The following is a 23,047-nucleotide window of genomic DNA, read 5'->3' as shown; positions in this document are numbered from 1 at the left end:
TTGTGAATAGCGTTTTACATAAACTTCAAGTCAGCATATATCTTAGAAATGTTTGAAGACTGAGCATCAAATCTGTTTCCATTCATAGTTGCAAATGTAACTTGTATGAAAAATTTAAATATTGCATAAAACATTTACAGGTAAAGCACCGTTTTCATCACGTGTTCAAGATACTTGTTGCTTCCTGGGAAACTGGTGCAAATGATCAATAATACAAATGGAAGTTGTTAAAAAAAACGACAACGCCGTTGTAGCCCTTTATTTCTACATATTAAATTACTTGCACCTCAGAGTGTTGTCATGTTATCTTGAATTTGGAGGTGCAAGAGACACACACTTACATGTCTTCCACGGTGATGTCTTTGAGGATCTGGCAGTAGTCAACATTCCATACGGCCTGATCATCCCACACTTTTGACGCCAAAAGGATGGCACCCAAAACAATCCTCTTCCAGTTAGCAGGACAAATGTCAATCTCTGCATATGTTAATAATCTCTCCAGATACACCTGAGAGAGAGAAAGAGAGAAAATGCTTTCTTTTGAAAAAAAATCATAAGTTGAACATAAATGTGATTTGTCTAATGGGTGCCATTCAATATCGATATAAAGCATCTTGACAATCAAGTAAACTGTAAAGATTCTGACTGAACCTTGCATTTCTGTTTCTGGAGCAAGGTTACTGCAGCATCGCTGCAAATATGTGATTATTGTGCAAGACTGACACGCAGGTCAGGGGCCATGAATGACAGGAGACAAACACATCTGCTTAGCCAACCAACAAAAACACCTGATGCCTCTGGTAACAAACTGCAAACAAACAACATTCAGTTTTAACGGCACTAATATAATCTGTTTTTATTTTTATTTTATTTATTTTTTTCAGACATGTACCATGAATCCTTTAAAAATCCTTTAAAAAACATTGGCCCATCATAGAACAGAGACAGCATTTAGAATTACAAATGACTTGCTTCTGGTATATGACCAAGACTGCATTTCACTCCAGTTTTACTAGATCTTAGTGCTGCTTTTGAGACTATAGATCATGACATACTCTTACATTAAATTAGAAAATTGCATTGCCTTAAGCTGGTTTAGAATTGACCATTACCAATTTGTTTGTTTAACTGTGGAACTAGCAAATCTAACATTCCATGTCTAACATTAGTGCCACACGGATCTGTGTTAGGCCCCTTGCTGCTGTTTTCAATATATATGCTGCCCCTTGGAGATATGAACAAAAAATTGGATTAGGTGTGTCTGGTTCTCTTCCCAACACCTCACCACCTTAACATGGTGACCTGGACTGCTCACTGGGCCTCAATGAGATTAAATGTTAGATTCTTGTTCATAAGAGGCCAAACAACACTGTAATATTGCAACATGCATTTTCTGTAAAGCTGTTTTGAAACCATCTATATTGTGAAAAGTGCTATACAAATGAATGTGGAAGCACTGATTTGATTGTACTTAAAATGACCATTCAGTACTAGGGTAAATATTTCAATACTTGAAAATAAGACAGATTCCCTCTGTTAGTTAGTACCCAAAAATAAAAATTAGCCCATACATTACTCAAGTCATCCTAGGTGTATATGACTTTCTTCTTTCAGATGAATCCAGCCAGAGTTATATTAAAAATTTTATTTGATCTTTCAAGCTGTTTAATGCCACTCAGTGGAGGTGTTGCATGCATCAGTCCAAAATAAAGTTAAAAAAAAGCACCCATCCATAAAAAAAAAAAAAAAAAAAGTCTCACATGGCTCCAGGAGGTGAACAAAGGCGCTGGATGGGCGCTTTTTATTTAACTTCTTTTGGACTGATGCATGCAACACCCCCTGAGGGTGAGTATTTATATGGGCTAACTTAATTTTACACTCGCCTTGAGGGTGAGTAATTTATGGGCTAATTTTCATTTTTGGGTGAACTAACCCTTTAAGCAATGTTGGCAAATCTTAAAGATAGGAAGCTCTGGAATTTCGCTATATTTCATGATTTAAAAAAACAAAAAACAAAACAAAAAGAAGGCAGAAATTCACACTAAATTATCAAAAATACACTCTGTACTATTGACTCCTAAATCACACGGATACATTATATCTCTAAACATTTAGGCATTGCAAATTGTATACCATACAGATAATAGAAAAATATACTCTGATCAAATTGCTTCCTGAGGCACTCGTAAATTTTCCATCCCTGTTTAAAAGTTCTCTGTTATGAGACTGTATGAGGTTGACACATACTGTTCAACACCACATGAATTTATAAACAAAACATCATTACACACTAACCCACATTTCAAATCAAAAAAATCATCAAAACAAAATATTGCTAAAAAAAACAGCACACCTCTTTTTAACATGCCACATGATTCAAGGTAATCTTCCTCTGTTGGACAAGTAAAATGTCAAAGGCTATTGCTATGTTTAGTGGCAAAGAATAAGTATGATCACTAGCAATAGTGATGGTTTCCTTAGTAACTCTAATAATATTTCTTTGTGTACTTCTAAAGGAACATCATAAACATTACTTCTTGAGTGGTTGAATCCTAAGTCTGTTCTATGTTGACGTGGTGTATGACAGTATGCTGTAGCCACGGGCATCTTTAGCATTCATAAACACTGCTGATGGATGTAGGCGATCAAAGATGTCCTTATGAAATGAAAAAGCATAATGTATGCGATGCAAAAAAGATGTAGAAGCACTAAGCTGCACAAACGCATATACACACTCAGTAGAGGACAAAAATGTCAAATAATATTAGTTTTCCCAGAGTGAGAAAGAAATCTAATAAAAATTCAATTTTGTTTGTAGAAAGTGTAAGACATAAATTGCACGTTTAATTGGTTCCACTGCATCATCAGGCTCCTCCCGTGGGCAGCTGTGCATTAAATATGTGCTTATGAGAGTATGTTTGTGTGAATTTCTGAGCTTATCTCCTCTACGCTGTTCAAGATGAACTAGTGTCAGCAAATGGGCAAATTATACACCTACAATATATAAAACAACAACCTACGGAAACACTCCAGGAACAGCGGTCAGCACCTTCATAGAAAACACTAACCTGGGTAGAGCTTTGGAAACATAATTCAGTTTTTATTCAGTCATATTAAACATTTTAAGAGGGCAAACTACTATAAAGCAGTGTTTCCTGTAGTGTCATTTAAGTATTAACTACAGTATAGTATTTAAACAGTATAGTATTAATTAAAGTATACAGTATTTATTAACATTTGAAATATTTTGAGTTTGCCATTTTTATAATTATTATTATTTTTAAATATATACTTCTGGTTAGCTTCAACATTATTAAAATTTTATGCATAATGTATATTATTATTTCAAGTAATACAAATTATTTAGTTTTAATTAACAAGCAACAGCCAATCCGATTTTACCAGCATCTCTGCACCTGTTGCCCCCTACAGGTCAAGGAACAGGCTCGATCTGTCTCAATCTATATTTAGAAACAAAGAAACGCACACAATCTGTCTATCTGAGAACTCTATCAGTTCATAGACACAAAGATCCGATCTCCAACAAAATATCTATGTTGAAGCTGCACTCAGTTTTTATTAGTTTCAGACTTTGGTTTGACTATAGGTATTAAGTCTGGTCCACTTTGCAGTTTTTCTGGCCATGAATCATCTAGGAAGAGACTGTCTGACTAATATGGAAAGTAATTTACCACAGCTGGTGTGGGTATCTGAAACATTGGTACTATAATAATAATAATGCAACTAGTTTTTATTTATTTTTTTATTCATATAAGAATAGTGAAGTAATAATAAGGATATTTATGTTGATTTTGTGGTCAGATCTTCCAGTCATCTAGAGGTAATAAACTGATTAGATTTCAGTTAACAATTTTGAGGACATTTTTTTTTTTTCTCTAAACTTCCATTGGACCATCAGTATAGATTATAACTCTTTTAAACACACACACAGACACAAGCACGCACACACACACACACACACACACACACACACACACGCACACACACACACACAGACACACACACACACACACACACACACACACACACACACACACACACACACTTTCCCTTAAGCCCATCTCAAGCATTCACAGCCCCTTGTATGTCTAGAACTTGTGACAGCTCATGAAGGTATTTGGTTGGAAAAGTGAGAAGGGTTGAGCCTTCAAAAGAAGGATTTCATCATAGAGGAGGACCAGTCACACTCAGACAGCTGCTGGTCTTAGCACCCACTAATAAAGCACTAAATATGACAACCATTTTCACCTGAGTGATGGTAAATCCACTTCACTGATGGTAAACCCTATTTTAACTTATGCTACCAGCTAATCCAAATAGTCATGGATGAATTTGTATTGGTCCGCAATCAAGTCACATGACCTTTTACTCACCAGAGTAACTATGGCACACTCAGCTGTGAGCTGGGCGGCACTGAAGAGCGTACGGACGAATCTGTAGATCTGTTTCTGTTCTGGGTCGTGCTTGTCATAGTCTGACGGCACCTCCAATTTCTGTGGAAAGAGGAAGTTTTAGAACATTCAGGCTTGTTCAGGATGTAATTAAACATCTTATAAATGAGCTGCAGAAATGAAACACTTACTGAAAGTGGATGAAGTTTTTCATCAAAAATGTCTAACAGCATCATCCCCCCCACAACACTTAAAAAAGAAGAATTAAAAAAAAAAATAATATTAAAGAATGCTACTAATCCAAACATGTATTCATAGAATTAATCAAAGAATGAATAAAAGAACTAGGAAAGAGTGTTGTGATAAATTTTCAGTGTTACCAAAGCCTTGTGTAAAAGTTATATTTCAACAGAGTCTGAAGGTTGTAAAGTATTATATGGTATTACAGCTTTGAGAGAGAGAGAGAGAGAGAGAGAGAGAGAGTCACAAAGCCAGAGACAGAACAGAAGACGGAGTTAAAGGTATTTAGAGACAGACAGACAGACAGACAGACAGACAGACAGATAGATAGATAGATAGAACACCTGATCTGATGAGAGAACTGAAAAACATACCTGTTCTTTATGTGGTAGTATATCGCGAGGGCAACACTGCAAACAGAAGAAATAGCAGAAAGAAGTTGATATAACGGTAGTCAACAAGCTGAAGCAGCATTAAATTCAAGCTGAAGGAGAAGTAGTATATAGCGTTATCCTTTGTATTGCACAGCTTTTGCATTGTCCTCACTAGCTGTACAGAGAGCATTTAAGAAAATGCTGTTCTTTTTTATTAATCTGTAGTCCAGTGAAATATATGGGATCAAAGAAACATGCAACAGTATGTATGATGAAACAGGCAAAAAAAAAGAGGATTTTTGTAAATCATTCACAAAACTATTCCTGAATGAATAAACAAAGAATTTAATGCCACAAGGGGCCTCATTTACTAAGAATAAATCCATATGCTATACGATATCAATTATCACAATATTTTCTGGTTCATTTTGTATATCCATTGGCCAATATTGGATGTGATAATGCATGCTCATTTACATTAAAATGACCGTTGCTGTCAGCTAATGCATCACTCATCTTTAAAAACACTAACAATTTATTAACATTGTTAAAACTATAGCAAATTTATCATTACACTGTACTGTAATGTTGTGACATCTTATCATTGATTTTACATTTTAGTTTGATGATGATAATTATTATTATTATATAGATTGTATTTATTCAAAAAGTTTTGTATAGCATTTTTATACTGACCATTTATTGGTTACTGGCCATAAAATGAAAATAGTTATTGGCTTACTACCTAACAAACATACCTAAATTCATAAAGTGCTGTGATGAATGTGATCAGTGGAACTGACTGGTGAATTATTCAGAATCAAAAACAGGAGTCACTTTTTTGAATCATGGACTTAATGATTTAGACGACTCCCTTCCACACTGAATCCGTTCATGTGACTCATTCACTCATTGTACTGGTTATTATTTATCAATGATACAATGTAACAAGTTGTTAGGCCCAATTTCCAAAGGCTCCAGCCATGCTTTTGAAAACCCAATTCTTTTTTTAAACCCCCTCATTTAGATATCCATCATAAACCAATCATGCACATTTCGATCAGTTTACGCTGAGGGTTCAAGTACCATTTAATGGTGTATTTGAGGTTGGGTTGGCTGACGGTGCTGTCGTCCAGGAATATTGTTGAACAGGAGCTGTACTTGCGTCTCATTGGACCAGACGGATGTTGCTGAAACACAAGGACATTCAGAGTGCAAATTAAAATATCAGTTCTTCTTAAACACACAGAGACTTTCAGCAAACAGGATGAAAATTAGGCCACCTGCAGCCTCAGAGAAGCTATTATCATCTCATTTATACTTGAGTGATTCTCTCTTAATGTGTGTGTAGTACACGTTAGCATCCCAATCCAGTACAACATAAACACAGTCATGTATTATGCAGGATTTCAAACTGATAAGCAACATTAATAATGCAAATAAATCATTACAATGTTAAAACAGACACAGTATCAGAAGTTTAAAGAAACTAAATAGAGCAATAGGCAAATATTTACCTTTGACTCCGCAATGTGTGTTAACTTGCAAAGTAATAAAATACATTAAAACAGGAACAAAACATATGCTATTCATTGCAATTTGAGTATGAATAGCATGCGCCAATGAAATGGAGAAAAAAAAAAATGCATATTAGAGTAACGGTCCACCCAAAAAAAAAATTGCTGAAAATTTGAGACACATTTGGAGGACTGTAGCATTACATCACCTGCTCAACAATAGCTCCTCTGCAGTGAATGGGTGCCGTCAGAATGAGAGTCCAATAATCCACAAATAATCCACAAGTAATCCACACCACTCCAGTCCATCAGTTAATGTCTTGTGAAGCGAAATGATGCATGTTTGTAAGAAACAAATCCACCATAACTTCAACCATCACTTCTGGCCAAAATACCAGTCCATTATCCATAATAACACTTCTTCCAATGACAAAGTCCATCCCCTGTTGACCTCTCACTTCCAAATCCACCGGCATATTTGTTTAGAACAGTTTTGGACTGTTTTTGCTTGTAAACAGTGCTTGATCTGTGCAGATTTCTCTCCTGATTCAGACTTTTTTTTTTTTTTTTTTCGAAAGCATTAGTCTGGCATTTAAAAAAAATAAAAAAAATACATTACATCTTTACACAAGACATTAATTATCATCTCTCATTCAAAAAAAAAAAAAAATACCTTGCAGCTTTTCACAAGACATTAATTGATGGACTGGCTTTGTGAGGATTACTTGGGGATTTTTGTGATTTTTTATCATCTCTCATTCTGACTGCACCCATTCACTGCAGAGGATCCATTGCTGAACAAGTGATGGAATGCTACATTTCTCTAAAACTGATCTGACAAAATAAACTCATCAAGATCTTAGATGACCTCAGGGTAAATGTTCAGCAAAGGATGGTGAATTATTCCTTTAAAACATTCATATAGAAGGAAAGAGTTTATCAGAAAAGCAATGCTGTTACTGATGCAACACAAGCCCAGAGACTCATGCGATACTGGTTCCTGCATTCTCGTGTGGTTGAGTATATTTGATTAGTTCTGTGGGTGTTGTGACATGTGAAGGGATGTCTTTATTGCAGACACAAGCATTATGAGAAACAGAAAACACAATCAGTTGATGGCATGGCTGCTGCTACTTACATGGTTGACGTACAGACTTTTCCGCTTTTCCCGAACTGTAAAGAGAAATGCATAATTAGAAACACTAGCACAACAGTCAGTACAGTTAATTAGACAGAGACAAAAAGACAAGGGCAACAATAAAAGCGATGTCAGTAATATAAAAAGGGAAGTATCTAATAATCTGAGGTCTTAAACTGTTGAACTGTTTAGGTGCCAGAGAAAATGTGTTGTAATTAAACTTTCCCTATTGTTTCTCTCAAAATTTATTAAAAACTGGTTAATCTCTCATAGAGTAACTTCTGAATGTTAATGTCTGTGCTATTTATAACAATAAAAATGTATTCATACATGTTTTGTATGTCCAAAAATACATTCATCTTGGGCCCGAATTAAGCATTCGTTCCCATCAATTAAGAATTCATCCCCTTATTTTATTCATTTGCTCCCAAGTTTTACTTAAATCGTGGCCATGAATTAAAGGGTTAGTTCACCCAAAAATGAAAATATGCCCATAAATTACTTACCCTCAAGTCATCCTAGGTGTATATGACTTTCCAGTCGGAGTTATATTAAACATTGTCTTTGATCTTTCAAGCTGTTTAATGCCACTCAGTTGGTGTTGCAGTGCTTCAGTCCAAAAGAAGTGAAATAAAAAGCGCCCATCTCACACAGCTCCGGGGGGTGAACAAAGTCCTCCTGCAGCAAATCTATGCGTTTTTGTAAGAAAGATAACCATATATAAAATGTAATAATCACTTTAATCTAGCTTGCGATCACAGTTGTACACGGAAGCAGCACCGGGTGGATGACGTAGGACATCAGCTTTGCGCAGCTCAGAAGTGACGAATGTGGAAGCACAGGTGAGAGATCAAAACAACGGTCAATAATTAGAAGTACAAAACAAGGATTTGTAAAGAAGAATGTTGGAGGATTTCGATATAAGCCAAGAGGAGACTGGTTTTCCTTTGCTGAAGTAAGGGAACATTGCTTCATTTGCTCCTGTTAACAAACGTGGATTTTCAAAAGACTCACCGGCGCATGCGCGATGCTGACCTCATACATCATCAGCCCGGAGCTGCTTCCGTGTACAACTGTTGGCACAAGCTAAATTAAAGTGATTATTACATTTTAAATATGGATATTTTTCTTACAAAAACGCATCGATTCGCTACAGGAGGACTTTTTTCACCCCCCGGAGCTGTGTGAGACACTTCTTTTTAATAGATGGGTGCTTTTTATTTAATTTCTTTTGGACTGAAGCACTGCAACACCCGCTGAGTGCCAGTAAACAGCTTGAAAGATCAATGACAATTTTTTATATAACTCCGACTGGATTCGTCTGAAAGAAGAAAGTCATATACACCTAGGATGACTTGAGGGTGACTAATTAATGGGCTTATTTTCATTTTTGGGTGAACTAACCCTTTAAGAGAACAAAAGGGAACAAATTAGTACAATGTGTCCATGATTTACTAAAACAAGGGAATGAATTCTTAAATCATGGCCATGATTGAACTAAAATGAGGGAACAAATTAATAAGTCATGAGAATGGCCATGAAATGTACAGTTTTTATCTCTCATGTCATGTATGTAGGGATATATTGTTTTTGCATTTACAGTAGTTTGTTGTTGTTCTCTTGCATTTATTTTTTGACTGTGAAACAACAGGTTAGGTCAGTGTTGGACAAACTAATAAGTGCAAAATAACTCAAGCAGCTTATGCAAGCTGTGCGTACAAAGTATCAGCAGTTAGAAAAAAAAAAAAAAAAAAAAATCTGGTACACTTGACCAACTGACTGTAAAGCCACCAATCAGAGTTTGATATATTGTGCCATTCAGGCATGAGTAAATCTATCAATGACATCACAATAGCACATTCAAATTTTATCATGCAGCAGTTGCACAACCTATTAACCAGTGCTGGTGATGTTTGCCAAGGATTTAGACTTTCAAATGTTGTTTGCTCAGTCAAAGCTTCATAAACCTCTCTATTTATTTGCCATTGCTGGTCTCTGTAGAACAAAGTTCAATGCACACATACTGTATATACTACTCCATAAACATACTGTAACATTCTCACAAAGCTTTTTAAAAACACAAAAGTGTGCTTTAGAAATTGTTGTGGTATTAACGTTACAACCATAAGCATACAAACTTACGCCCACAAGCATTTATAGATTAACATCTGTCTCGATGAGGTTAACCGAATCATAACAGAGCTCATTTACATATAGAAGGCTGTGACACACCAAGCCAACAGCCAGTCGCTGGACAATTTTGGGTTGTTGTTAAGTGCCTGTCAGCCTAGTTTTTGCAGTGTATTTCACACTATTGGCAATAGTCTGATTAATATTAAGTGACTTTCTGATGATTGGACATGCTAAATTGGCGGCTGAGCCTTTTGGTGAGAGAGATCACTCTGATTGGGCGATCAGCTTAGCGAACCAGAGCGCGAGAAAACCAAAAGACAAAAGCAAGTGGTCAGTGAGTCTGAATTGAAAATGGGAAGCGCTGTTTGTATATCTGCAATCCTAGCCTGTAGGTTTCTCTTTTTAAATGACGAATACAGACTACTGCCCCCTGCTGGTATGGAGAGTTATCATTGATGTTGTTTTGGCATCTCTTAGTTTGTTTAATTACTTGAATGCAACAAAAGAGACATCTGGGATCATTTCCATTAGCACCCAAATGATTCACTTTACTACAAGTACTAAACTACATTTCTTATTTAACTAGCACTATTGTATTTGTGGGCGGGGCCAGTTACTGACGGCCCTCATGCAAACAAACACAAATATGAAAGCTACTGTATGTCTCATGACTCACATATTATTCTCACATATTAGCAGTCTGTCTATTTTTCATCCATATTATAACTATTAATCTAAACTACAGCCCTAGAGACCTACAGATGACAGCACAGCGTACATGAATCTAAACAAACAGCTGCACAGCCGGACAAATGGGACAGATTCCCAGACATTGTCAACATGCATATCCCCTTAATGCCATTAAACTGAGTGTAAATCCCTGAAAATACTGCTGTGATTGTATTTAATGACATTAATCTGTTGCCCCATTAAGCAGCTTCAATGTACAGCAGTTGGCTACTTTTTGTTAGCTTTTAACATAGCTTCAGTGCAGATAAAAGGAGCAGCTTGTAGCTTAGCAAGCTAACATTCGAAGAAGATTCCTGAACAAATAACAGCTTGCAGCATAAAATCAAACTATAGACTTTTTGAATCTATAAAGCTTCAACACAACACATCAGCACACTGACAAACATGCTGGGATCAAACGTACTTTTCTTGTTGAGTAAAGGAACTGAAAAACAAGAAGGTATCCAAATTAAATCTGAGCATGTAAAGCAAGGAAGACAGACCAGAGTCACAAAACATTACGCTAACAATTCACTGAGAAACAAGGAGAATATCATAAGATTAGCCTGGGCGGAAATATCACCCACTGAAAGGAGCTGACAGTTAACAAAGTATCATCAGCCAGGGGTATTGTGTTAAATCAAACTATTATTACAAGTCTTCTCTGAGGAGGGGATGCTTGCTCTGACTAAGTCAGGACCATCTGTGCGGTCGCCTCCTGATTCGTTTGGATCAGACTGAAGCCATCCTTTGACCGTGGTTTCGTTTTAATTAACGTTCCCCTCCAGCATCCAGGCTGAAGAGGAGACCGTCCCACTCATCTTGTGAGTCAGAAGACATGGAGTCTCTCACCGTCTGTTTGAGACTTGCTGAGAAAGATGGTGCTGGCGCGCGGGTGGTCCGAAGGATTGTACTCCATGTTGAGCTCTGAGGAGAGAAAAAGAGAAAGACGATTTATTATTCAAGACTGAGGCTTCACTTCCTCTAGTATTACTAGAAAATCCCCAAAATGATAATGTATTTCTGACAGGATGATGGGAAACATTCAGTCAGAGAAGCCACAACACGGAGTGTTTGTAACGTGCACACAGCATTGAAATACAGAGATATATGAAATGATTAGACGGAGCACAATTCTGACTGTGTTGAGAACAGTGTAATTTATGCATCATTTATATACTATCACAGTATTCATTATTATTTTGATTAACCTTCCATATTTTCAGTTTTCGTTTCGATTTTAATTTAAGCTTTAATTTCATGTGATTTTGTAATTTTTTAAAAATATTTTTATTTAGCTTTATTTTTTTTAATTCAGTACTTCAATTTAAAATTATTTTAATTTCAGTTGATTGACAAAGTAAGAATCTAACTATTTACAATTAATATTTTATAACAGCTGATTTTCGCTTTAGAATGGAATACTATTACATATTAAGTTTTTGTGTTGGCATGTGTTTATATATATATATAAACAAACATGGTTTATCAATATGGTTATTTGGTTTATATATATATATATATATATATATTATATATATATATATAATATATATATATATATTATATATATATATATATATATAAAAGCAAATAACCATATTGATAAACCATGTTTGTTTATATATTATGATTATTATTCAATACAATAAATACTGCATAGCAATTATATCAATATCGTAAAAATTGTGGTATGTTATTACCATGCTCTGTCATTATGCCAACACTAGGGGGCAGACCTATGACTGTGGGATCCAAGGACAGTTATAACTCTTATTCCACCACTAGTTTTTTTTTTTTTAATTTTACAGTAACATATACTATAATATACATATTAGATTTGTTTTTATATTTGCATTTATATTATTGTAATATGTATTATTTTATTTCATTACATCTCCACCACCAATTCTCATCAACTCATCACTGATCTTCAGAATGAATAAAATAAATTCATTTTTGAATTTTATTTTATTTTATTTTTTATGTCATGCCATGTCTGCTACAATTCTCCTTATTACCAAAACATAGACTTGAAACTTCATTTTTGCTCAGTTTTTAACCCAGATCATATATATATATATATATATAATATATATATATATATATATATATATATATATATATATATATATATATATATATATATATATATATTATATATATATATATATATATATATACAATTTTGAATAATTTTATCTTTATTTTATTTTTGGTTTGTCATCATAAATGCAGTGACTTGAAACTTCCTTTCTGCTCAGTTTTCCCACAATTCCCACCTTGAACTTGCAGCAACTAACACACACACACACACACACACACACACACACACACACACACACACACACACACACACACACACACACACACACACACGATGTCATCAGAGGAAAGAGCAAAGGCACACACCCCGACCAGGAAACAAGGAACCCAGAGTTCACAGCCTCTAATCTGGAAACAGCCGATCCTAAAGAACACTGTCATTATTTTTTACTGCAGTGTTCGGGTGTCAGCTGCAACGTGTGCTGAGATTTGCCAAATGTGACAAACTCGTGACAGTGAAACCTGGTTCCACGTGAGCAGGCCACTGTATTGTGCTGTAAGTCTTTTGAAGCGGCGTCTTTTATGCCGAAGAGCCACTTGAATCTCACAAGAGCCTCGACTGTGAGACGTATGGAGCACTCTGGGGTGCAGCGGACAGACTGATTAATAAAAGATGGAGCTGCGTGGGAGAGAAAGTTGGAAAATGGATGAAAAAAAGGAGAGGAGAGCAGAGAACGGTGAATGTGCTGCCGGTCTCAGAGAAGCTGGACACATGCGCTCTAATATTAATGTGTCTTATTGAAAAAAATGTGCACACTCATGGGAGAATGTGTGGTAATAGTAGAGTTTTCAATGGGATTGAGTCATTTCCTCTTTTCCTGTGCCCCACCCTCTGTATATTGTGGAAAGGGGCTCGAGTGTTCGGAGGGGGTCTGATCTGAACAGCCCAACACTTCCTCACATTCAGGAAAGAGCTTCTTCCAACAAACACACTACAGCTTTCACAAACCCTCGTGAAGAACATCGTTCATGCATGTGCAAATCTGACCAATCAAATCAATATAAATAATAATAATGCCATGTAAAATGAGAAATTCAATGCTTTTAATTTTTCTGCACTGTGTTTTATGATTTAATACAAAAATATTCTCAAAAATGACTGTAATCAAATGAGACTCATAATTCATTTATAATAATATTAAAATGTAATCAAATGAAATGTGATAAATTCATTTTATTTTTGGAAAAACAAACTGCTGCACAAACTGTAAGGTTTAAAAATTAAAAAAAAATATGGAAAATTGTGATATTCCTGAAAATTATGTTTTAATAAAACATATTATTATTATTATTATTATTATTATTATTGCTTTGAAAGATAAATTATATTATGCATAATAGTAATATATTTGTCAATTTCAGTCTCTGCTTCATCCACATTAAATTCAATATGGAGTCTAACCTGATGAAGGCCTGTGTTTACACAGCTCTCTATCTGGTATTTTACACTCTATTAATGTTTCAGTAAAAACAAACACACACAAACAAAAAATGTTTGTAGTAGATACAGTTAAATATTTATCAATGAGGTCAGTAAATATTTCTAAGCTGAATGAGGGCAGCAGCAGCAGCTGTGGTCTGTCAGAACTCAGCACTCGCTCTGCCTGCCATCAGCGCCCACAGCTCTCAACATTCACCCTGCGGAGACTGACAAACGAGAGAGTGTGTGTGTAGACAACACACTCAAGAAACAGCAGAGAAAAGCCAGATGAAGAGGACGGCCGATGGCTGCTCACTTACGCATGAGTATCCATACAGCTGGCCCAGTATCGATATTGTGGCACGTGTGCAGCAGTGGACCACGCTTAATTTGAATATAAGAACAGCATTTAAAATTGAATAGAAAAGTGTGAGGTTTCTAAAAAATAATGAATAATGAATAATATATACGCTACAACAAGGTTTAATCTGGCCGCAGAGGAACACAGCTGGTTGCCTGATATAAAGAGACGCAATCCCCGAAACAGATCTTTCCACTTGCGCAATACGGAAATATCTACTAAGTGAGCTACTTATCTTTGTCAATCTGGCAACCATGTGCGCGCGCTCTCTCTCCACTGTGGTTAAACACGCTTTCTTTCTGAAAACACCCCTTTAGCGATCTCCACTTTAAGACAGCGCATTTGTTTTGAACTCTTCTAATTATTTGTATTTTTATATTTATTTTTTTAAACAGAGAAAGTGTTAATTTGTGCAATGACAACCTACCTATCAGCAATGTAAATATGACTTTTTAAAAATATATTAGAATGAGTACATTACAATATACATTTATTAGAATGAGTACATTATTATTTATGGGCTTAAAAACAAGATGCAAGCAATCAGAATATTGTAGGCTACCTGGTGGGGAGTGCCCAATGTAAACATGAAACATATGTCAATATAACCTATATTGTAGCCTACTGTGGTACAGTTATGGGGGTCCTTCATAAAGCAGAGGTCAACTGCCTGCTCTGCCAATAGTTAGAAATGTCACTATAGTATGGAGTGTTTAATAAACAGCTGGTGAAATTCAGTGCAGTCCTGTATCGTGATGCATATCGTACCGTAACCTCTGTATCATGATACGTATCGTATTGTAACTTTGCTGGTGATACACAGCCCTATGCATCATGCCCACAGCATTCAGCACACACACACACACACCTCAATGGAAAGTGCCACCTGGACATTACATGCAATTACCAAACACTGACACAAAGCCACATGATAAGATCAAAAAAGTCCACTTGTCACATGAGCTACTCAAGGAAGTTTAAAAATATGTGCTTCCTTTTTTATGAAGACATAACTGCACTTTTTCATTGACATCCCTCTCCTCCACAGGGTTGAGGTCTGTTACATTAATACATAATTCTCAGAACATTTTCAGTCACTGTCACATGGTGTCAGTTACCACAGAAAATCAGATCAACTTTTCCATTACCTTGTAATAAATAAATAAATATAAAAAAGCAAAACACTATGGTGGTGCCGACAGATGACAGTATTGTGTATTAACAATAGAGAAATTGCTCGTGGCTGATGCTTTTGACGATATTGACTATTATTAGTAGTAGTAGTGATATTACTAGCCTGATAATAAGAATATCTAACTGATATTATGGCTTATTTGTTCCATCATATTTCTTTTCCCACATATTTAAAGTGTTGTGCATTACAACCAATCACACACGATTCCGTTGACTTTACTAATGCAGCGGCCAATCAGAAGCGTTCAGATGAGTTTAGTTGTTTCAGTGCACGCTCGCTAACGGAAATCTACTCTCTCACGAATTTTCTCATCATAAACAACAAAGTGCAGCTGTACGTGTGATGTAAGTATGAGATGTATTTATCATACAATGTAGACAGCTTCACTGATTATAACGGGAAAGTTTTTTAAAGTGCATTAACACACTAGACTGAAGTCAGTTATGATGTTCTTTGGTAATCTTAATATTATTTGCTCGTTTTCTGTAGCGGCTGTAAGCATTATAATTAGTAACTTACAATGTTTCTATTTAATTGGCATGTGAAATACAAATTCAGTCATATTTAAAATATTTTATATATTTTGTTAATAGCTTACACTAGCACCAGGCTGCTTTTAGGATTACCCTGGAGTTTGGTTGACTCTCCAACTATGAAACTAAAGAATTTGCCACTGATGATTCAAACACGAGTTTTGAGCAGTGTAGAGTAGCGTGTGTTGTTTGCCGTTTCTCCGGTTTCACGCAACGCATAAAAAGACAGTAAGTCATTATAATCAGTAATTATGTCCCCACTGGATGCAACAAATGCCTTGTTTGTAATGGGTTTTACTGGTTTTGTCTGGTCGTGCTGGGAGACTGCATCACAGTATGGTGAGGGGTGTAACATTTCTGTCACACACTTGAGGTATTCAGCCAATCACAACGCGCTGGATAGCTGGCCAATCAGTATACACCTCGCTCTTCAGAACGATGAGCTTTGTAAAAATAATGTGTTTTTTTTTTAACTTAAACCACATGAACACATTTCATTACACCAAGAATCAACATTAAATAAATGGATTTTAAACACTCTTTGTTTAATGACATATTCACCAAGTGATGTACTAAATTATTTTTTTATTTTATTTTTTATCTGAGGATAAAATAAGTACCACAATAACCAAAATATAACAAAATAAATATTGTTAACAATATAATATTAATAACAATATATAACTTTAAATATTATTAAATGTAAATATTTACTATTAACATACATTATTAATATTAGCACTTAAAAAATGCATATTTCTGCTTCTAACACCTCTGAAATGCTTCGCATCCATTGTAAGTAATTATTTTTCTTAACACAATTTTGAATTGCTTTTAAAATTGAGGGTCTTTTTTTGTACCAAAACGTTTCTCTGCACTTTAAAGTCTCCAGGGTGTGAGATTTCTGAGAAAACAGCATTTGAGAGCACACACAGCCTAATGGAGGTGTTCAGTGAGCTGTGCTGTGCTCTCTTGTTTACCTTTAAATGATATTTATTTCAGTTTTAGTAATTTTAGGTAAACTTTAACAGTGTGTTTTATTTTAGGTAATTGCCAATACCAAGGTTTTTTTTTTTTTTTTTAAGTTTGCGTTTTTCATCTTCCTTTTTTTTTGTGTGTGTAAGTTTTTCTATCAATTGCCAAAACCAAATTGTAAAAAGCTACATTTATTCTATGAAATATAAAAACTGGACGCCACTGAATCAGGTCATGTAGAATACTACAATTTGAAACATTTATTGTTGCATGCAGTTTCTCAAGCTATTTTTCCTCATTTTTAAGTAGTATATGCTGCACAGCATTCAGTTTTCATAGCCAGTGCCTTCCATTTGGATCTCTGTCATGAAGACAAGAAATGCAACATTAAATTTGTCTTTGTTTCTTGATTTCTTTTTCTCCTGGCTAGTACAGAGGAAAAACTTGATTTGCTTCCCAGCCCCTGAAACGATGTGGACAGTTAATGAAACTAAATGAGAAGTTCCTGAAACACAGCACAGACAAAATTAAGGCAATAACATCAACAAAGCGATCCATCTCCATCATCAGCGTTAAAGGTGAAGTGTCTATTTCTACAGCACTACAGGCACAGAATGAAACTGGGGCAACATTTCTCATTTTCATGTAAGGTTGTTTTTTTTTAGGTTTAAGTTTTTCGATTGAATATTTATATTTTATTTTATTTCCACATTATTTTAATTTTAGAGATTACATTTTGGTTAACAATAACAACACTGGTCTTCAACATGCTAAAATGGACACACACAAGCACACAGGGTGGTCACTCGACACAAACAGCGAACAACATTCTCAGACGACAGGAAGTGACATAGGAGATCAAGAGCTTCCTCACTGAACCTTTACACTGCACAGACAGTTCTTTCAGTGCATGCCTGCAAGGATTGTCAATAAATCAAGTATGATAACAAATATTTAAGATTCCATCTGCATCTTCAATCAAACCTTCAGCCCAAAGTCTAATGGGACAGACAGTTGGATGGTGATGGTATTTCTGTTTGAGACATTATCTGGTGCAAATGAGCCATCTGTGGCCTGCCACATGCCCCAATCACTCTTCCTGTGAGCCCAATTCCTCTCATAAGACGACATCATATCCTCTTGGTCATTGAAAGCCATTATGTAAACAATGGTGCTCTGCATAAAAAGAAAACATGGCTCAATTGTGTGCACAGTGAATGGTTTGGGAAGTCTTAAATTGAAAGAAGGCAGTACAACAGATTGGGCTAGAAACTCATTTCAGCTTTGCAGATTGCATGGAAAGAGGGGTTTAATAGTTTAATAATCATAAGTACATGCGTTTCTGTCATTATTTATTTACCCTCATGTTGTTGCAAAAGGAGAAGTTTTGCAGATTGTCCAAGCTGCTGCTTTCTATTCAACAAATCTGGAGAGTTATACAACGCTGAGCTCCAAAAATAACAAAAAGTCACCATAAAAGTGCCACAAAAGAAGCCCAGACGACTTAAGGCTCTGTCACGGTAGCAATTGCGTACTGTCATATTTCCAAGCAGCAAAACCACAATTTAATCTTTATTAACCAAACATCTTCCCACCCTTAGAGCTCAGATTTTCATTCAAGAAGTGATAACTTGAATTTTGATATTTTTTACCCCCTTTTCTTGGAGTTTGATGGTGCTAACTAAAACTAAAAATGAAAATTATAAACTTCAAGTAAAAAAAGACCCAATCCCTAAATTATAAAGACTGAAATAGTTTTTTTTGTTTCCTTGAAAAACACAATAATTTTTACATTGTTATTAAAATAAGTAAACTACTCAAATTAAATTGAAATAAAAAATAAAGATATACAGAAATAATTTACTACTACTACTACTACTACTACTACTACTAATAAAAACTATAACAAAATTATATTAAATAAATAAAAAGTTTAAATTAAATAAATTCATTTAAAATATTAATAAATACTATAATAATATATCAGTAACACTAAATAACAGATTTGACAGCCTGTGGTCACGGTATGTTTTCACTGTATGGAAAAGAGCAGCTTGAACATTCTTCTAAACTTCTGTGCTCCACAGAAGAAAGAAAAGTCATACAGCTATGGAACTGTATGACAGTGATGACATAAAGTTGCATGTTGGTATATTCCTTTAATAAAGGTGATGAAAAGAGCAGAGGAGCATGTGTGTTTCATTGGGATACAAACCACACAGCAGTGCTTTTCAAAAAGGGTTAAATAAATCAAAGGATCGTGCTGTGAACACTGACACACTGCAGCCATTAGTGAGGAAGAAAAGTCAATTGTGTTTCCCACACCAGAGACAGACTTGGCTTCATTCAAACAGCTCTTCTGCATAAACTTTATAGTCTGTAATTCACAAGATGCTCTCAAAAACAGTCTCTGATACATTTATTGCAAATCCAAAGAGGTCATCATTCTTTTAAAAACTGAGATATTCACAAGCTATAACGTGCAATGACATGGATAACTACATGTTATCAAGTAAATATGTGGTGCATCCTGACAGTAGAAACTTGGATATGGATAATGGAACAGCAGTATGTGTGTGTATATTTGTGTGTGTTCGCAAAATGTTCAGCAGGGTGGAGAGCAGTAATTAGCCTGTGTTAATAGTTAGTTTTGTCTTGTCACCGGTCGCCTGAGCAGCAGCACCATGGAGACACCCGATAAAGGATAGCGGACTTACTCTCTATTAATGGTTCAGCCAGCAACACTGCCTCTGTACATCTTTATGAGTACACATCTACTGTATTTGGTCACGTTATGATTCTACAATATTTAAGATTCTACAATATTTCTAGGTCACGCACAATATGGACAAAAGTATAGGAACACAAGCCTAAAAGGGATAGTTTACCCAAAAAAAAAAAAAAAAAAAAAAAAATCTGTCATAATGTACTCACCCCAAAGTTTTTCCAAACCTTTATGCGTTTCTTTCTTCTGTAATCAAACAGTTGCTTTTTTTTTTATGTAAGTCAATGGCTACCGTCAACTGTTTCGTCACCATCATTTTTCAAAACACCACCTTTTGTGCTCAAAACAAGAATGAAACAACCTGAGGGTGAGTACATGATGAAAACTTGTATTTTTGGGTGAACTACCCCTTTAAGTGTTGAATTCAGGTGTTTCAATCAGACCCATTACCACAGGTGTATAAAATCAGGCACCTAGCCATGCAGTCTGCATTTTCAAACATCTGTGAAACACTGGGTCATTCTGAAGAGCTCAGTCAATTCAAGCACGGTACTGTGACAGGACGCCAGCTTTGTAATAAGTCAGTTTGTGAAATTTCCTCCTTGCTGGATATTCCATGGTCAACTGTAAGTGGAATTATGGGGAAGCAAAGACATTTAGAAAAAGCAGCAACTCATGTAGCAGAAGACCACATCAAGTCACAGAGCGGTGTCTCCGAGTGTTAAGGCACATGACACGTAAAAGTCGCCAATATGTGGAGTAGAGTTATGTGTTATGTGGAGTGACAAATCAAGCTTCTCTGTTTGGCAGTCTGATGGGTGAGTCTGGGTTTGATGGATGCCAGAAGAATGTTACCGGTTTGCACTGTGCCAACTGTAAAGTTTCTTGGAGAAGGGATAATGCCATGGGGCTGTTTTTCAGGGTTGGTCTCGTTACTTCTAGTGAAGGGAAACAAGGCCCGAGTGAACAAAGCAAGTGTGGAAGAACTTGAACTGGCCCACACAGAGCCCTGACCTCAACCCCATCAAACACCTTCAGGATGAATTGGCGATTGTGAGTCAACATCAATACCTGACCTCACAAATGCTCTACTAGATGAATGAGCAAAAATACCCACAGAAACACTCCAAAATCGTGAAGAAATTCTTCCCAGAAGAGTGGAAGCTCTTATAGCTGCAAAAGAGGGAGCAACTCTATATTAATGTCTATGTATTTAGAATGAGATGCCATTAAAGTACCTGTTAGTGTAAAGGTCACAAGTCCCAATACTTTTTTTGTGCATATAGTATATGCAAGCAAAAGTTAAATATAGGGCGTGATATGATTTTATCCATCAGGGTTTGATTGAGACAAGTTTTGATTGGATCATAAATAACAATAGACGAATAAGAAATTGTTGGTTAATTTGTGGGTATTGTCTCATGGTTATATTAGCAGAAAAATCATTTCAGACACGAAGAAAGCAGTTATTGCACCAAGGTGTATGTGAGGAAAGTAAGCACCTGGAGGGCACTGATAAATGAGATCATGTGATGAGGTAGGTTTAAGGTTCACAGCCCCATTAGAAAACATCAAAGCAGGAGAACGACCCTTTAGACCCTTTAGACTCTTTAAACTAAAATTAGCTGAAGATCAGGGTAACTCAGCCATCAAAGAACATAAATCGATACAATCTCACACACTTCCAGCCAAAACGTGATGAAAAAGGCAATCATTAATCTGCACAGTTCATATCAGAGAGCTTCCTGTGCGAGATGGTGAGCAAGCTGTCCAAACACCAGCAGTGTGTGCCAGTGCAGTGTGGCAGCTGCGAGTCGTGTTAGCGTGTGGTCAGAAAACAGGCCAGCGGCACCTGCTGAGGGCATTAGAGACCAGATCAGAATCTGTGCAGTGCTGAGGTGTTAACAGGTGCCTGGTCACAACACAAGCTCAATGAAGCTTCACACATATGCTTGGTGTGTGTGTGTGTGTGTGTCAATGAAGAAAGGTTAGCTTAAGATTAGGGATGCACCGGTTGACCGGCCATAAATCGGAACCGGCCGGTTTTTGCTTAAAATACGCGATCGGCAGTCGGCCGGTTTTTGTTCTTTTTTCGGCCGATTTTTCCGGAAGTGCGCCCGCGTGCACAGACTACATTGTAATCATTCGATATCATGTCATTTGTGTGGAAGTATTTCAAAATCTGTGCGCAGGACACGGGCAGTCGTTCAGCACTGGAGGTGCAGAGCTACATGTCTGAGGCACAGATAGCAGGAAGCGAACAATTTGATTTAAAATTCACCTGCTGTAGCACAATGAAAAAAAGTGTTTAATTTATCCAATTAAAACATTTTAGGCTAATGAATCACATCTATATATATTTTTTTAACTTGAGACAATAGTTATTTATTTTTCATTGGCTCAAGTAAAAAAATATAGATGTGAATCTAGGGCTGGACAATATATCGAACGATATGATCATGCGCATCTCGTCAGTAAAGCCGGTTCCATGATTAGCGGTAAATTCCCATCACCTGCTTTCAAATGGAGCTGCAGTTAATACACAGAGCCGTAGTTTACTGACAAGCTACGCTATATCGAGTTCATTATCAAAGGCGATTCATCTTCAATAATGAACTCGATATAGCGTAGCTTCTCAGTGAAACTACGGCTCTGTGTAATAACTGCAGCTCCATTTGAAAGCAGGTGATGGGAATTTACCGCTAATCATGGAACCGGCTTTACTGACGAGATGCGCATGATCATATCGTTCGATATATTGTCCAGCCCTATGTGAATCATTACCCTATTTTTTTTTTTTTGATTGGATGAATGAAACACTTTGCATCTTTGTTTTATTCGCACCAACATGATTTTAACATTTGGAATAATTTATTTATATAGCATACTTTTATTTAGTCTCACTGTTAAATACCTTTTTTTTTATTTAAAACCAAATTTAAAAACTAAAACAAATACTGAATGCCGATTAAGAAACATCTTCTTGAATGTGTGTTGATTGTGTTGTTTGGATTGTAGAACTATGCAGTTGTTGCCTTTAATTTCACATGGTTACAGTTAATCTTTTCATTTAAGGCCAGTTTATGTAGTTTCAATCCAATTCAAAAACAAAAGCTAAATGATGATGTCTGTACCATCTATGTTTGTATTGAATGTAGGCTACTTACTGTGCAGTTACTGACGTTCATT

The 23,047-nt window shown here is 35.9% G+C and overlaps 1 protein-coding gene across 4 annotated transcripts in view; it reads right to left on the bottom strand.

Annotated features, from left to right (window-relative positions):
- Positions 1-23,047, bottom strand: part of LOC109074873 (cyclin-Y-like) — a 43,870-nt gene that overhangs the window by 4,228 nt on the left and 16,595 nt on the right. The window contains exons 2-10 of one of the 4 annotated variants that reach the window (XM_042714071.1): positions 11,396-11,470; positions 10,968-10,988; positions 7,682-7,716; positions 6,544-6,567; positions 6,113-6,216; positions 5,027-5,062; positions 4,604-4,661; positions 4,395-4,514; positions 342-508 (exon numbers count right to left, since the gene is read on the bottom strand). In XM_042714071.1, the coding sequence (XP_042570005.1) occupies positions 342-508; positions 4,395-4,514; positions 4,604-4,661; positions 5,027-5,062; positions 6,113-6,216; positions 6,544-6,567; positions 7,682-7,716; positions 10,968-10,988; positions 11,396-11,470 (640 nt within the window). Of the gene's footprint in view, positions 1-341; positions 509-4,394; positions 4,515-4,603; positions 4,662-5,014; positions 5,063-6,112; positions 6,217-6,543; positions 6,568-7,681; positions 7,717-10,967; positions 10,989-11,395; positions 11,471-23,047 lie in introns of all 4 variants that reach the window. The other 3 variants (XM_042714073.1, XM_042714072.1, XM_042714074.1) reach the window with 3 other exon arrangements.

Source organism: Cyprinus carpio, chromosome A24 (assembly GCF_018340385.1).
Source record: "Cyprinus carpio isolate SPL01 chromosome A24, ASM1834038v1, whole genome shotgun sequence".
NCBI classification, from domain to species: domain Eukaryota; kingdom Metazoa; phylum Chordata; class Actinopteri; order Cypriniformes; family Cyprinidae; genus Cyprinus; species Cyprinus carpio.
The sequence above is the reverse complement of the archived record's forward strand: the minus strand, read 5'-3'. Positions and strand labels throughout refer to the sequence as shown.